The following is a 14,448-nucleotide window of genomic DNA, read 5'->3' as shown; positions in this document are numbered from 1 at the left end:
TGTTAACAGGCTCGAGCTGAATTCTGATCATCAAAAACATGTGTCAAAATGGAGGATTTTAGAGTAACTTTTGTGTTGTGGATTTTAAATAACTCTTTAAGTCTTTAACAGTTTCTCTTTCATGTTTGTCTTTACCGCATTGTTTTTTTGTAGTTGCATAATTGTCCTTGTCGACATTTGGTCTGGTTTGAACAATCGGAAAGTAATCAGATCACCCAGAACCGACGTTTACATGCACATCAAAAATCTGATCATTATCTGACTTCTGGAGTTTTGTGATGATTAAAATAACATGTAAACTGTTAGCGATGTGCGTAATCTGGTTTCTTTCTGCTAGTTCACTCTTTTTACCAGCTTAATTGTGCAAGAAAAGACAAACTAATGCGGTAAAGACGACAACGAAAGAGAAAATGTCGAGTAGTTTTCAAATTCATTGTACTTTTTCTTCTAAATGCAACAGTCGGGGTATCAGACTGTTAAAATGAACTGGTTCTTGTCCGTGTAAATGTCCCTACACGTTGTTTAAATCATCTGTAATCAAAGCCACTGTTGACACGGTCACGCAATTGGTAAAAATTGGCTAAAAATGCGGTTGCGTGTTGTTTTTCCCAGACCGCTGCAACGACCAGGACACCCTGTCGTCTTACCGCATCGGAGACACCTGGAGCAAGACGGACGCGAGGGGGAACCTGCTGCAGTGCCTGTGCACGGGGAACGGGCGGGGCGAGTGGAAGTGCGAGAGACACGCCTCGCTTCACACCACCGGCCTGGGTGAGAAGTGACGCGGGCCCCGGGCCTCCTCCAGCCTGTAGCGAGGCCGCGGGGACAAAGAGCAGAGGCAGCGGGTGTCGGGGGGGCAGAGATAAAACGGCCCCCGGCTCCGAGGTGTTGATGTGAGAGAGACGTGTCCTCCGAGTCCTGACCCCGTGAGAGACGCAGAGAATTAGGGCAAAGGGATTGATAGGACTGAGGCTGACTTGGACGAGGATAAATGAGCTCCACACAGAAAACAAACAGTACTTATACTTTAGGCTGTTACAATAGTGTTATTCCTCTTTAATTAGCTTTAAATTCCACTGAATTTACTGAACTGAGCTTAGTTTGCATTGAAAACGTTCTGATTTTCACATAAATATACACGTTTTGGAAGATATTTTTTTGTCTCTGTCACGAGCAGAGTTATTACAAATGCACTTTAGTTACTTCTTTATCTACTTCTTTTAAAATGTGTATTAATTTGCAGTTTCTGAAATTGTATTGCTTCGTTTTTACTCTTTAAGTGCAGTGGTTTTGAGCAGTGTCCATATTTGAACATGACAAGAAACAGGGAAGTTTCAGTTTCAGTTTAAAAAGTATAAAGTTTCAGTAAATATTAGACAACTTGACCCTGTCTAATGCAGTGTATCGCCAAAGAAAGCATTTGACTTGAGTAGCACCAGATCTAACCCGGGTTTATACGTAATAGGACTACACTGGCACCAGTTAAGGACTCAAATGACCACCACATGAATACAGAGGTCGGTGTAAACCCCCTATTTGTCCAGGAGTGTCCCATCGTGGAATCAGAAGTGTCATCTGTTCTCACCAGAATGACTCTCTAAATAAAGGTTATCTTATCTTAATATGGATTGACCCAAAGGAGGACTAAAATATGAATCAGTTAAACTCTAAAAATGTGTACCACCGACCGAGAAGGACCGGTCTAATCCATACTCGACCACGGTTGATGTCAAATGTTGTTAAAAGTAGACATTGTTTCTTCTCAGGCACCGGCTCTCGTGTGATCACAAACATCCAGCCCGTGCTCTACCAGCCGACGGTCCCCGAGCTTCCTCAGGAGGGGCCCTGCAGGTCGGACGCCGGGCTCTTCTATTTTATCGGCCAGCGATGGATCAAGAGCCAGGGAACCAAACAGATGCTCTGCACTTGTCTCGGCAAAGGCATCAGCTGTGAACAATGGGGTAAATATGCTTCATTCACTCTTTCTATTAACTGCATCCATTTCAGCCATACATTAGACAGATTAAGTTCATGTCTGTACATTATTTAAGGCTGCAACAAAACAGTATTTTAGCAATTGACAAGTCTAACAGTTATTTCTGCTGTATATTAAGACTAATTAAAATTTGAAATATGGTGACTAGAGGCTTTTAGATGGAGAATATTGACTAAAAAAGCGTATTTTTGATCAAAATAGGAAATGTATGGTTCTTTTTTGATATTTTTGCCACTGTCTTTGTTATAAAAAGGTATTTTCTCAGCACATTATTGTTTTATGATCTAAGTATGACCACCATAAACACTATTCCCCAATGTCAAAATATGCTTTATAATTGAAATGTTGTTCTAAAACCATAAATGTATCCAACTTTATACCTAGTTTGATTTCCCAACTTACCATGTATAAACCAAAATTTGCTTTGCATTATGATCTACTTATTGTTTTCCCAGTTAGGCTTACTTAATGTTGCCTAAATAATCCCAGTCCATTCATGTCTTGTCCGTGAACGTGTCGATTGTAAAGTATCTCTCATGTGTATTGTCTTTGTGCAGACGGACCCGCTCCGGTCTACGGCGGTAACTCCGGGGGAAAGCCCTGCGTTTTCCCCTTCGTCTACAAAGGGAAGACGTACCACTCCTGCACCTCGGACGGACGCAGTGACGGACAGCTCTGGTGCTCCACCGCCTCCGACTACGAGGCCGAACAAAAACACTCCTTCTGCACCGAGCAAAACGGTGAGAAACACTTCCATCCACTACAAGCAGAGAGTACTTTATATCTGTTGAGATTAAAGGCTTGTGTGGCTGGTGCTATTTAATATAACGTGTTGATATTGGTTTAATTGAAGGTAATATGTAAGCGATATTGACAAAAATCCGTATCTGCCACAGAAATACAAGTCGTGTCTAATATAATAGGTTTAAATATCTGGCAGATGTAAAGAGGCTGTAAAATTAGCCCAAAATTTGCAAAAATATCACTTAATACCCTTGTTTAGAGGGATTTCAATGCAAGTTTGAACATTTTTTTATGTTTAAACAGCTCCTTTTTTCCTCCACGTTAAGTTTTTTAACTTTTTTAACCGTTTTTTAACTCATTATAAGCAATGTTCAGGTTCAGGTGACTTGATAGAGAGTGATTTAATAGATTACAATACAACCGATTCACCATTTTATTGATATTTCTTTGTAAATATGTTGCTGTTTCTTGTACAAGGACAATACAATAATCTGACAATCTAATCTTTTCTCAGTTTTTTAAATATACAAACATAATACAAGGACCAGAGAGTAAAAAAATAAATAAAAGTCGATATAATAGTAATAATTGTAATAAATAATAATAAAAGCACAATGACAAAACATAAATAAAATGATGGCATGAAAAGTACAACATTTAAGTCCCAAAATAGTGGCCACTTCTAAGTATAAATGAATGATTGTTTTAGTTTGGATCAGTTTGAACTCGCCCTAATCTACGAAAATCTAAGAAAATACATACATCAGAATGGTTTTACAGTTTTTGACAGTAATACCTTTAGTAATAACATTCAACCAATTTCGATCTTGCCACATTCGACAAATGATTCACTTTGAGTCTTTGTTGTTTGGTCCCATCAGCCATCGTGAAAACCAGGGGGGGAAACTCCAACGGCGCCCTGTGTCAGTTCCCGTACATTTACAACGGACTGAACTACTCGGATTGTACCTCGGACGGCCGGAGGGACGGGATGAAGTGGTGCGGCACGACCACCGACTATGACGCCGAGCAGAGATTTGGATTCTGCCCCATGGCCGGTGAGTAGTGACCATTTAAAAAAGAAAAAAAAAACAGTTTGCGTTTCTAAATGCAAAGACAAACATTGAATTTGAACTTTTATCTCTTTTATTTCTTTTCTTTGGATGCCTTGATTTGTTCTCTCTGGCATTTTCCTGTTTGTCTTTGTTATTCTATGTTTTTAATTTTGAAAAGAAAGGAAAATACTAAAGAATTTGAACTTTTTTGATCTGTAACAGGAAATTAATTTGTCACATGTGCTTGATTTTATTATACTTCAAACAATGAAACAGTTGTATTGTTACTTTTTTTTGTCTATCATCAGGATTTACAATAGTTTCCTGCAATAAAATATAAAAAAACATATACATTTCAAGTATACGCTAAAAAACATTGGTGTTGAAAGATTAATTTGGTTCATACACTTTATTTGTTCAAAAATAAAACACTGTCTTCTTTAGAAATCGAGAATATTTACTATATTTGCTGCAACGTTGTGAGACAATTTATATTTCCGTTGACATAATTACTTTGGCAAATTCTAAGTCAAACAGCATCTAAATCTTAAAAAGACCTTTCCTATCTTACACTAGCTCAGAGAACGACATCAGTGAAAGGTCCTTAACTTGTTGACACGCTCCAGATAATCCCGTTTAGATTCACCACTTTATCAGCAGAGGTCACAGTTACCTCATTGTTTCTTTCTTGTGTGTGAAAGTTGCTGTTCTGTCTCTCAAGCGGCAATTAATCTTAACGGAAACAAAATAAATGGAAAATCCGCATTGGTAATTGTGTCAATGGCCAAACGGTGAAGATTAGAGTCCCAAATACCTCAATTCTGAGCATAAAAGTATTTAAAACACATTTATTTTCGCAACATTATATATAATATCAAAACTACTGTCAAACCAAATAAACGTGTTTGTCTAAGAGAGACTAATTTATACAATTAAACAGAATAACCTTTAACCTAACATATCAAAAGTAAAGAAATATATCTAGTTACGTTGCAGTCAGTCATATTAAATTAGGAAACATTTAGTAATTTTTCCATTTTTCTTCTCATATTAGAGGCTTGTCTTTAATTCAATAACTAAAAAGATAAATAAATGTGGATTGCATTTCCTGAGTCGATCCCAAACGCCTCCAGTCTTTGAATAAACCAGCAACAAAATCAACCCTTTTAAATTGAATCTCACTTGATCAAAGAGCATTCTGTCTTTAAGAACATTTGAATATGTAAAGAGCCCCAGAGCCGCCGTGAGCCACAGTGAGTGCAGGAACAGTGAGTTAAGCACCGGCAGACTCCAATAACTGAATCGCAGACCAATAAACATAATCCATGCCAGGCCCGCGAGAGGCTCTGGTAGTATTAAGAGTCTGACGCAGAAACCCCATCTGCTTTGTCCATCGACTGTAACACGTTATCCAGCTGCAACGGGAATGGATACTTTGCTTTTGTACCGCCGTCATATGACAGCTCAGACAGTAATTCATGCATCGACACGTGGATCATGGAACAGTAGTATTTTTACACTTTATTCAGCCCCATACGTAATACTAGACAGTAATCCTTGCGGCGTTGTTGCGTTTACGCTCGTGCGACTGTATCGTTGTCATTGTGCAAGTTTTATGGGTCATAATGTTTCACTCTGAATTCAAATCTATTGTAAATGACACGAGAAGAATGCAAAAAAAAAAAAAAAAAAAGACCAGAGCGCAGATTTTGCCTCTCCACAAATAAATCTCTGTTGCCAGTGTTTTACCTCAAACTGTGATGCTCCAACAACTTTACGGCAGCCAATTAGAGCAGCCGGATAGTGAAGGCTCTCTAATCTTGTAATGACCCTTAAAAAGACCATATGACAGACTATACGTGATTATATTTAAGATTTTACTAACTATTTGTCCCCAGTTTTGACCATTTTTGTAAATTTTATGTTGTACTTCCTGGTTTGACTTGCATATGACATAGTAGAGATGATGACGCGTGCCTGTTATTATGACGCGGTCTTGCCCCACCCCCCGTCAGTTTGGAGATTGGAGGAAAGGAGATAGTCTGTAATATAGCTAAAAACTGCGGGAATCAATCAAAAAAGCACTCTGGGTACATATATGAAGCACAAATAGCAATGTAAGAAGGTTAAAAGCTCTGAAAAGTCGATTTTGCATGTTATGGGACCTTTAAACAATACACTTAATATGCAAAATGTGTACTGTACATCTTCAAAACAAGTCTGCGTACGTCACATTTAGCCACATTAGCTCAGACTCTGGTATATTCGATGCTCATTACCATCGTGGAGGTAACGGTCAGACAGGATTGCAACAAGGCTTACAAAAAAGTTTTAAAAATACATTTATTCTGTGTATAAGTCTGATCTTTCTGCTGTAATAATAAAAACAGCGCCGCCCCAAAGCTTTCGGACAGATTCTCACACTTAAATGGCCATTCGCTGCTGCCGTCCCAAAAGTCACTGCGCAGCCACAGCGAGTTCAAGTCAAACGTCCCATATGTTGTGGCGCCATCTCTCCTCTCTCTCTCCCTCGTCCTCTTCTCTGTCGAGTTTAACAGATGTGTCCGGGACAGTCTTTCTGCTCCGTCTGCCTCTGTACCTGCAAAAACAGACCGACCCCGTGGAATAGAGTTTGAATTTCGTCGCCGTATAATTTATGTCCCCCATTCGAAGGAAACGCAGTCATTACTTTGAGATTTATTGCGGCGATGCCTGTGAATGACACAGACTTTATGCTGGGGACTCAATTTCAGGGACAGTCTATACAATGTCGTTGGGGATTTCGGGGCCAGGTTTAAATGGGTTTAACATGAGTAGCTTTGTTTCCCAAATGTGGTGTGCGACCAAATCTTCAGCATGAGTTTGTAGATGAAATGATGTTTGGCTTATTTCACAAATAATTTATAGGAAACTTAAAGAAATTGCAATTTCTCGTAAGGGCCGGTACAATCAGAGTTATTATTTTTTTTCAGTGACAGGTTGAAGGGGCGTGGCCAGTGACAACAGCGTAAAATGTGCACAAAGCCTTGTTCTAAATATGTTCTAATTGTCTTATTACTGATACTTGATAGTAAAACACAGGGTAATAGCCTATAAAAATGAAAATTAATTACATTTTAATATATTACTTTCGCCTCTGGGGCCAAGTAGCAGATGGCCCACGGCCCGGTTTTGGGCCTCGACCCGATGGTTGGGGACCCCTGAACTAAATGAGACAGTGGCACAAAACTGTTAAAAGCTCTCAAACATTTTCAGCAGTAACGTGCGGTGCATGAACGGGCCTCTGAACGCTGCAGGAGAAGAAGAATCAAGCTTCCCGCAGTAATGCCCAATGGCCTGTAGAGGTCACTAAAAGACACAGTCACTTCCAGCCAAGCTTCAGCAGCACAAGTGAGGGGAAAACAGGCTTATTTTGATATATTTCTGAACAATTTAAATATAGTTGTGACACACCGTAATTTTAGATTTTATTGGTCAATCACCGCTTGCCTTAATTGCCCTTGGTGCATGCCACTGCTTTTCAGTATCTTTTTGATTTGACCACGTTATTGACCCAAACTGCACTCAAAAGACTGCAATTACACAAGAATGTTTGCAAAAACATACAGAAAACTAGATGGAAACAACTCACAATTCACTTCTAAATCTTCAGCTAACTAATTCCAGATCTTTTCCTTTCTGTTGCCCCCAATTACTCAAAATTAAATAATTGTTCGAATTGTACAAATGCTGGTGACTAAGACATCAACCGAATGATCGATTAAACAGGCCCTCGTGAATTTATGTGAAAGATTAAACTCATTACCAGCTCCCGAACCTTCAGCTAGCTCACTCCGTTACACTGTCGCCTCATATAAACCCTCACCATCCAAAAATAAAATAATTAGTCCACAAATAAGAATTTTAATTGACTAAAACACAATCGACAGTTTGATCGACTGAACGACTAAAGTCCGAACGCCCTCAAATATACCTATAATGAAACAGGGATTTAAAATAACCCAAATATGGAGCGTCGCCCAAAAGTCTCACGATAATATCATGGTTGGTCACGATTATGTCAAAACTCCTTTGCTTGAATGCATTGTTTTGATGAAAAAGCGGCAAAACAAGAGAAAACTTCATAGACCACGATCCTGAGCTCCATTTCAGTGCGCAGTTTTTTTGGAACCGGACATCAATGATCCATACTAAAACGTAGCATATCTAAAAGTTAGCATCTTGAAAACATCGCAATAAACGCTGTAACTTGAGACGCCAATTGTGAAAATGTCGTACCGAGATTGCACCGAGAATACTGTTAGATCCCCTATAATGACGACCATTAAACGTAACCATTGCTCCGTGAAATTGTCCAACTTTCCATTACGGAGTTTGTGATATTTGCAAACCAACTGGATATACATGAGGACAGCACTGTAATGACAATAAAAAGTAAGAAAGGGTAAAGTCCTCACCGTTCTTTCCAAATGGGACGTGTTTCTTCTTGTTTTGTCTTGTTTGTGACGTTCCATTCAGGAAGTTTCCGCTGGGCCCCGGTGCTGTGTTCAGTAATTGTAGACTAGATCCGGTAATTGCAAAGAGAAGACACTTGATTTCCGCTTCTGAACGACAATTACTGCACGTACAATTGTTACGACCACTATGACCACATATACAGTGCTGACGCCGTGAGTTTACTGCTTATATCTACTGTTGTTACGATGACTTCTACAATAGATACAGTATAATACCACACACTATATATCTGCACTACAGTCAGTCTTTCTAATACTGCGATTGCCACTGTGACTTCTGCAAAACCAGTACAAAGCCTGATGTAACCATAAATACTGTTACTGCGAATATTTTCTATTTAGGTTTATTTGATAGGGAAAAGTATGTTTCATGAGCTCATGTCTCACACTTATACATAACCCACACACTATGAAATACAATACAAAAAACACATTAAAAAACAGGTTACACATCAGACCTTTTTGAATTCTCGTATGAAAAGGACACAGTTTGTTTCTCGCTTCAGTTTTACAGATAAAGAGTTGCATTGTTTGGTTCCTTGTTCAGTGAAAGATGATTGCCCAAAAGTAGTTTTACCTTTGGACTCTGAGCTTTGGACATATCTATACAACATTGCAGGAAACTGAACATTTAAAGTTGTAACTAGGAAAGGGAGTGGGAATAAATAACTCCTTTTTGAACATGTGAACTTAAAGCTCTGTTGATGTACACAATCTTTCATTTTGACTTGTGCTCTTGCGATGTTGTTATTATTTGTGACTTATATATTTGCTAATAACAGTGTAAAAAACAGTGATGTGGCCTAATTCGTTTCTTATCCGGAAGTTGTACGGCAACATTAAAAATCGCTAATACTTTTTGTTTTAAACATGATTCCTACACTAAAGAATAGGCTCGATACCACAATAATAATCATGACAATATCATTTTCGACACAAAATAAAGAATAAGAGTGCTTTCTTTCTTTCTTTCTTTCTTTCTTTCTTTCTTTGATACTAGTTTTAGTATTGATTAGTATCTGATTTTTGATACTCTTGACAACTCTACTATTGCTTTTACAACAGATTATTACTAAATTACCATCACTTCAAGTAATAGTTACCCTTACCCTACTATTACTGTACAACTATTACCGTATTCTCCGGACTATAAGTCGCACTGGAGTATATGTCGCACCAGCCAAAAATGCATAATAGAGAAGAAAAAAAACATATATAAGTCGCACTGGAGTATGAAATGCAGTTGCAAGTGTGAAAATAACAAATAATATCACATATAAGTTGCATATAAGTATATAAATATAAGTATAAGTCACACCCCGGCCAAAACTATGAAAAAAGGTGAAACTTATTGTCCGGATATTACGGTACTACTTTTACTACTTCCACTGCTTCCATCACTTCTACTTAAACAAGCCTGTGACCACAATGTGACTGGACAGATGTCTTACTCTGTTGCCTTCTCTCTTTCCTGTCTCAGCTCATGAAGAAGTCTGCACCTCGACAGAAGGGGTGATGTACCGAGTGGGCGACCAGTGGGACAAGCGCCACGACGTCCTGGGACACATGATGCGGTGCACGTGTGTGGGGAACGGCCGAGGGGAGTGGAGCTGCGTGGCCTACTCGCAGATAAAAGGTAGATGGAGGAGGCGTCGGCTAAAGACGGACATGAGTAACTGACCCGACACTCGTATGCACTTCTACCCGCCATTTACCTAAAACAAATGCTTCCATCAGTGTGGAATAATGTTTAATACGGATCTGAAAAGAAAACCAATATAAAAATAAATTAAAGCAAGCTATACTTTACGTTAAAGTTGAGATATTTGTACAGTAAAAAAAAATAAAGTAGATAATGTCAAATGAAAACAAGTGAAAAACACAAAATCAACTTTAATAATGTGTTTTGGGAAACACAAAATTATAATTAAACCTTGAATTCTTTCGTCAATCTACTATTCTATCTTCTATCTGGGTGAACATTGGTTTTATTTGATTTAATTTTGTTATTTAACCGTGTACATAAACAAAAAAAACTTTTCTGTTACGTTATTCCTTTCAAAAACCGTGTATATTCCCTGCGTGCCATCAGAAATTATGATTTGTGAATGCGAGAATGACCGAGAATCCAGAATGAGAAAGAAGGCTGCTCGCTGTCATCGGTCTATGGCTGGTGAAACGCTAATTAAAGACTAGCATTGACATTCTTTACGCCAAAGGTCGAAAGGTCATGTGGTACAATGGCGCTTTACAGGGCTTTAAGACGCACCTGCAAGTCATCGTTGAGTTTCCACTTGCAGAAAAGAGGATTTAATGCGTCCCAAATGCGTCGGTGTAAAACGCTTATTCCTCTACGTCTTTTGTTCCATCAACACATGCGAAATCACACCACTTATCAATGTTATTATTATGATAAAATACCTTTGCTGCACCCAGAGCCTTTTTACTGTCAGGCAGTGATGTCAGGATGATGCGGTTAATCGATCATTGTAATTATTCAGGTACACAATATTAAAAAATGATAATCGTGAAAATTTTAGATGCAAAATTACGTTTTTTTTGTCAATATACAGCCCAAAAAATAGACTCAGATGTAAAGTACTTTATTTTATTTGTCTGTTTTTGACACAAACTTGAGGAATAGTGACATGTTAGACGATGCGGATGAAAGAAAATGAGTGTTTTTGCTGTTGTTTAGTCACAGTCTCAATAATAATCGTGACTAATCATCAAATCCTGATGTTTTATCTCACAATATTCACTCAGATTTAATATTGTGACATGGCTCCTGTCAGGTTAGCACGAATTATACACATGTTCTGGAGAAAAAGGACTAAAAACCTGCTGAACAAACACAAGAATCCCACGCATTTCTCGTTGTGCGTCTAAACTAAACAGGATCTTCACAGTTTTGTCTCTTTTCTGTCACAGACCAGTGCATCGTGGACGGCCTGACCTACGAGGTGACCCAGGCATTCACCAAACAACACGAGGAGGGATACAAGATGAACTGCACCTGTTTCGGAGAAGGGCGCGGCCGCTGGAAGTGCGACGCCATCGGTGAGCTCGCCTTCACGTACTAAACAAATATAACTGCGTAGAACTGCATTCCCTCAAATCTAGTCCAAACACATCAGATTTATGGAAAGTGCAAGTTTTCATGTTTTTTTCTCCTTATTATTACGTTGTCTGGCCGAATGGTGCCAGTGTGTAATATTTACCAGCTTTACATCAGTCAAGAAACGTTATGAATGACAGGAAGAAGTGCTGTAAAAAAATGTTTTGAAAATCCCTCTATTTAGTTCGTTTAAACACAAAATTTCATCCAAAACTATAGCTTCACTTTAGGTTTTATTTCATTGTAGAACATTTTTTAAAACCTCATTTGTCACATCTGCTGCTTATGTTCAACCAGGAAGTGAAATGATAAACGTCACCAAAATTGCTAAACTGGGGAAAACTAGGCATTTATCTACACCGTATTTAAGTCAAATTGATGATCAAACATTTCGTACGCAATTCAAACAATATCAAAATAAAGGCAGATGGGTTTGACAGTATATGTATTATGTAATAGTGATTAAAAACGGTGCTTCTACTGTGCAAAATGAATCGCGATTGAATCAACGCTGCAATCGAAATATCCTGTCATTTTCTGCACAAAAACTACCAACTGTAGTTTAAATCTGTACAAACATGTTCTGAAATACATGAAATAACACATATAAATCACATTTCTGGGGAATATTTTCTTTAACGTAACATATGAACAGTTATTCAGATAACTATAGCATAAAGAACATGCTAACAAGTTTAGCAAAGCATCAGTTTTACCCCAAATCACTAAATCCATTGAATTCTTCTTCCTCTGTGTCACTTCTAAACAACTCCACAAACTCCAGAGGAAGAGGAAGTGCAGATTCTTCTTCTGCGTCGCTTAGAGCCTAGAGCGCCCTCTTGTGGTTGTCAGTGTGAAATTAACGAATAATATCACATATAAGTCGCTCCGGAGTATAAGTATAAGTATAAACTATGAAAAAAGGTGCAACTTATAGTCCGGAAAATACGGTAAATAGCAAATGTAATCGCATTTCGTGTCAGAAAAACCTCCGTCACCTGCTCCACACGTGGATCTGTGGCGCTGACTGTGGCTCTCCTCTCAGACCAGTGCCAGGAGCCGGAGACCAGAGCGTTCTATCAGATCGGAGAGTCCTGGGACAAGGTCATCCACGGCATCATGTACAAGTGCTATTGCTACGGCAACGGCGTCGGCGAGCTGAGCTGTGAGCCCCAGCAGTCGTACCCAGGTGAGCGCCCGTCACACCCGAAGGAGTCGAGCGCAGAGCTTCTTGTTGGTGGGGTGATGAGGATTTTCTGTGTCAAAGATGCAATAATTAACTTTTATTAATAATTTGAGTCATAAATGCATGTGTATGTACAGTAAGGTTGGGATTATGTGGATGTATATGTATATTCTGTGTGCTAAAATGTGCTCGGAGCTGTAAAAGTAGTGCAGAAATATTATTGCAGAGCCTTTTTTGAATCGGTAATTAACACTTTTTGATTCTATTATATCAATTGACCTTTATTTAACCGGGCGAGACCTCTTTTCCAAGGGTTCTATCAGATCTTTATACAGAACGGGATGCTAAGATATAGAATTTTGATGTTACGTGTATTGTGAGACCCTGCAATTACTATTATGATTATTATCATGATTTTATACGATCCGACTTTCAGAATGAAAACGTAATATTTGCACTTAAACTGCCTGATAAAACAGTACTTTATACATAGTTTTGCTGGAGAAAATAACTGAAATCACTCACTGTTGCTGCCTACAATTATTATTATTTTCATTACATGTCACAATTTTAGCGCCATAATTATTATGAGGGAAAAAAACACAACGATTTAACAATTATTCATGATTATTGAGACAACAGTGACATATATGATTTTATTTAATTCCTATAGTTTAACATGTTACTATTCCTGAAGCTTTCGGGACATAAATAAAGTTAAATTTGATAAAAACACTATAAAAACACCCAGATAAGATAAGATATTCTTTACATTCAGGTCTATTTTTGGACGACAGATTGAACTAAAAATACTTATATTGTGACCTGAATAATCATGAATATCGATTAACCTAATAATAACCTTGACACTCTTACACTTTACTCGATAGGAACATTGTGCTACCTTCAAATCTACAATACAAACTTTAACAATAATACATTTGATTTATATAGCGCTTTTCCGGACACTTAAAGCCGGTTATATAACATTTTATTGCTATTGTAGCTGTTATTTCACCTTCATTTAATGTGCTGTCAAGTCATCCCTTTAAATTACCACCGAAATAAACAGTTCTAGTACATTTTTAGCCTTCATTTGCTTCAGATTTGCTTTGAATGACGTGTAATTGTTTTCATTGCGTTGATGTGTATTCAAAGGCCGTTCCAACACCAGTGACTGACGGCTTAATGGCCCCAAATGAAACGAGCCTTTTCCCCAAACGTGGCAGTGAGAACGTTGACTTTGATGCGGGGCAGATTGAGATGGGCCGGGGTGCGATTTCCTCTCCCCCCGCCGGCTCTTTGTTCCTGCCTGCATGGGGCAAAGTCTCCACCATGTTGTTTCAGCTGAACAAATCCCCTGCGGGGCCTTTGTGCGTCGCTCATGTTAAACCCAAACACGTTCCAGCGCAGGAGAATCGATGTTTAAGTCTGGGAGGGCTTCTCGCTCCAGCGTAACGTGTCCGGACCAGCTTTTGTTCGACGTACGAGCCGGTATATTCACTAAAAAGCGATTTATTTTTACCGTTTTACAATGTATCTTAACATCAACTTGAGAGTCTGCGGCATTGATTTATTACTGTTGACTTATTCCAATAGATTTTGTTGAGATTTGAGTAATTTTGTATATATATCATGCACTTTGTTGAGTATTTGTGGGTTTTAGCGTCCCGGTATAAGCAATATGATGTACTCTACAGTTTTAAATAGTCAGTCGACTGTGGCAATGGTGCTAATTCCTCATTGTTCCAAAACCGATGGATAATTGTCACTTATTGCCTTGATTTCACCTCAAAAGCTGTCATTTTTGACCAGTGAATTGACTTTTATAT

The 14,448-nt window shown here is 38.5% G+C and overlaps 1 protein-coding gene across 1 annotated transcript in view; it reads left to right on the top strand.

Annotated features, from left to right (window-relative positions):
- The window catches only part of fn1a (fibronectin 1a), a 71,193-nt gene that overhangs the window by 12,145 nt on the left and 44,600 nt on the right, over nt 1–14,448 (top strand). The window contains exons 6-12 of the mRNA XM_072445191.1: nt 613–771; nt 1,767–1,961; nt 2,554–2,736; nt 3,622–3,798; nt 9,793–9,948; nt 11,244–11,372; nt 12,476–12,619. Coding sequence (XP_072301292.1) covers nt 613–771; nt 1,767–1,961; nt 2,554–2,736; nt 3,622–3,798; nt 9,793–9,948; nt 11,244–11,372; nt 12,476–12,619 — 1,143 coding nt within the window. The remainder of the gene's footprint in view (nt 1–612; nt 772–1,766; nt 1,962–2,553; nt 2,737–3,621; nt 3,799–9,792; nt 9,949–11,243; nt 11,373–12,475; nt 12,620–14,448) is intronic.

The sequence above is a fragment of the Eucyclogobius newberryi genome, unplaced genomic scaffold, assembly GCF_026437365.1.
Source record: "Eucyclogobius newberryi isolate DKJ021-1_F unplaced genomic scaffold, fEucNew1.0.hap1 SCAF_14, whole genome shotgun sequence".
NCBI classification, from domain to species: domain Eukaryota; kingdom Metazoa; phylum Chordata; class Actinopteri; order Gobiiformes; family Gobiidae; genus Eucyclogobius; species Eucyclogobius newberryi.
Note: the sequence above shows the minus strand (reverse complement) of the source record. Positions and strands in the feature narration are given on the sequence as shown.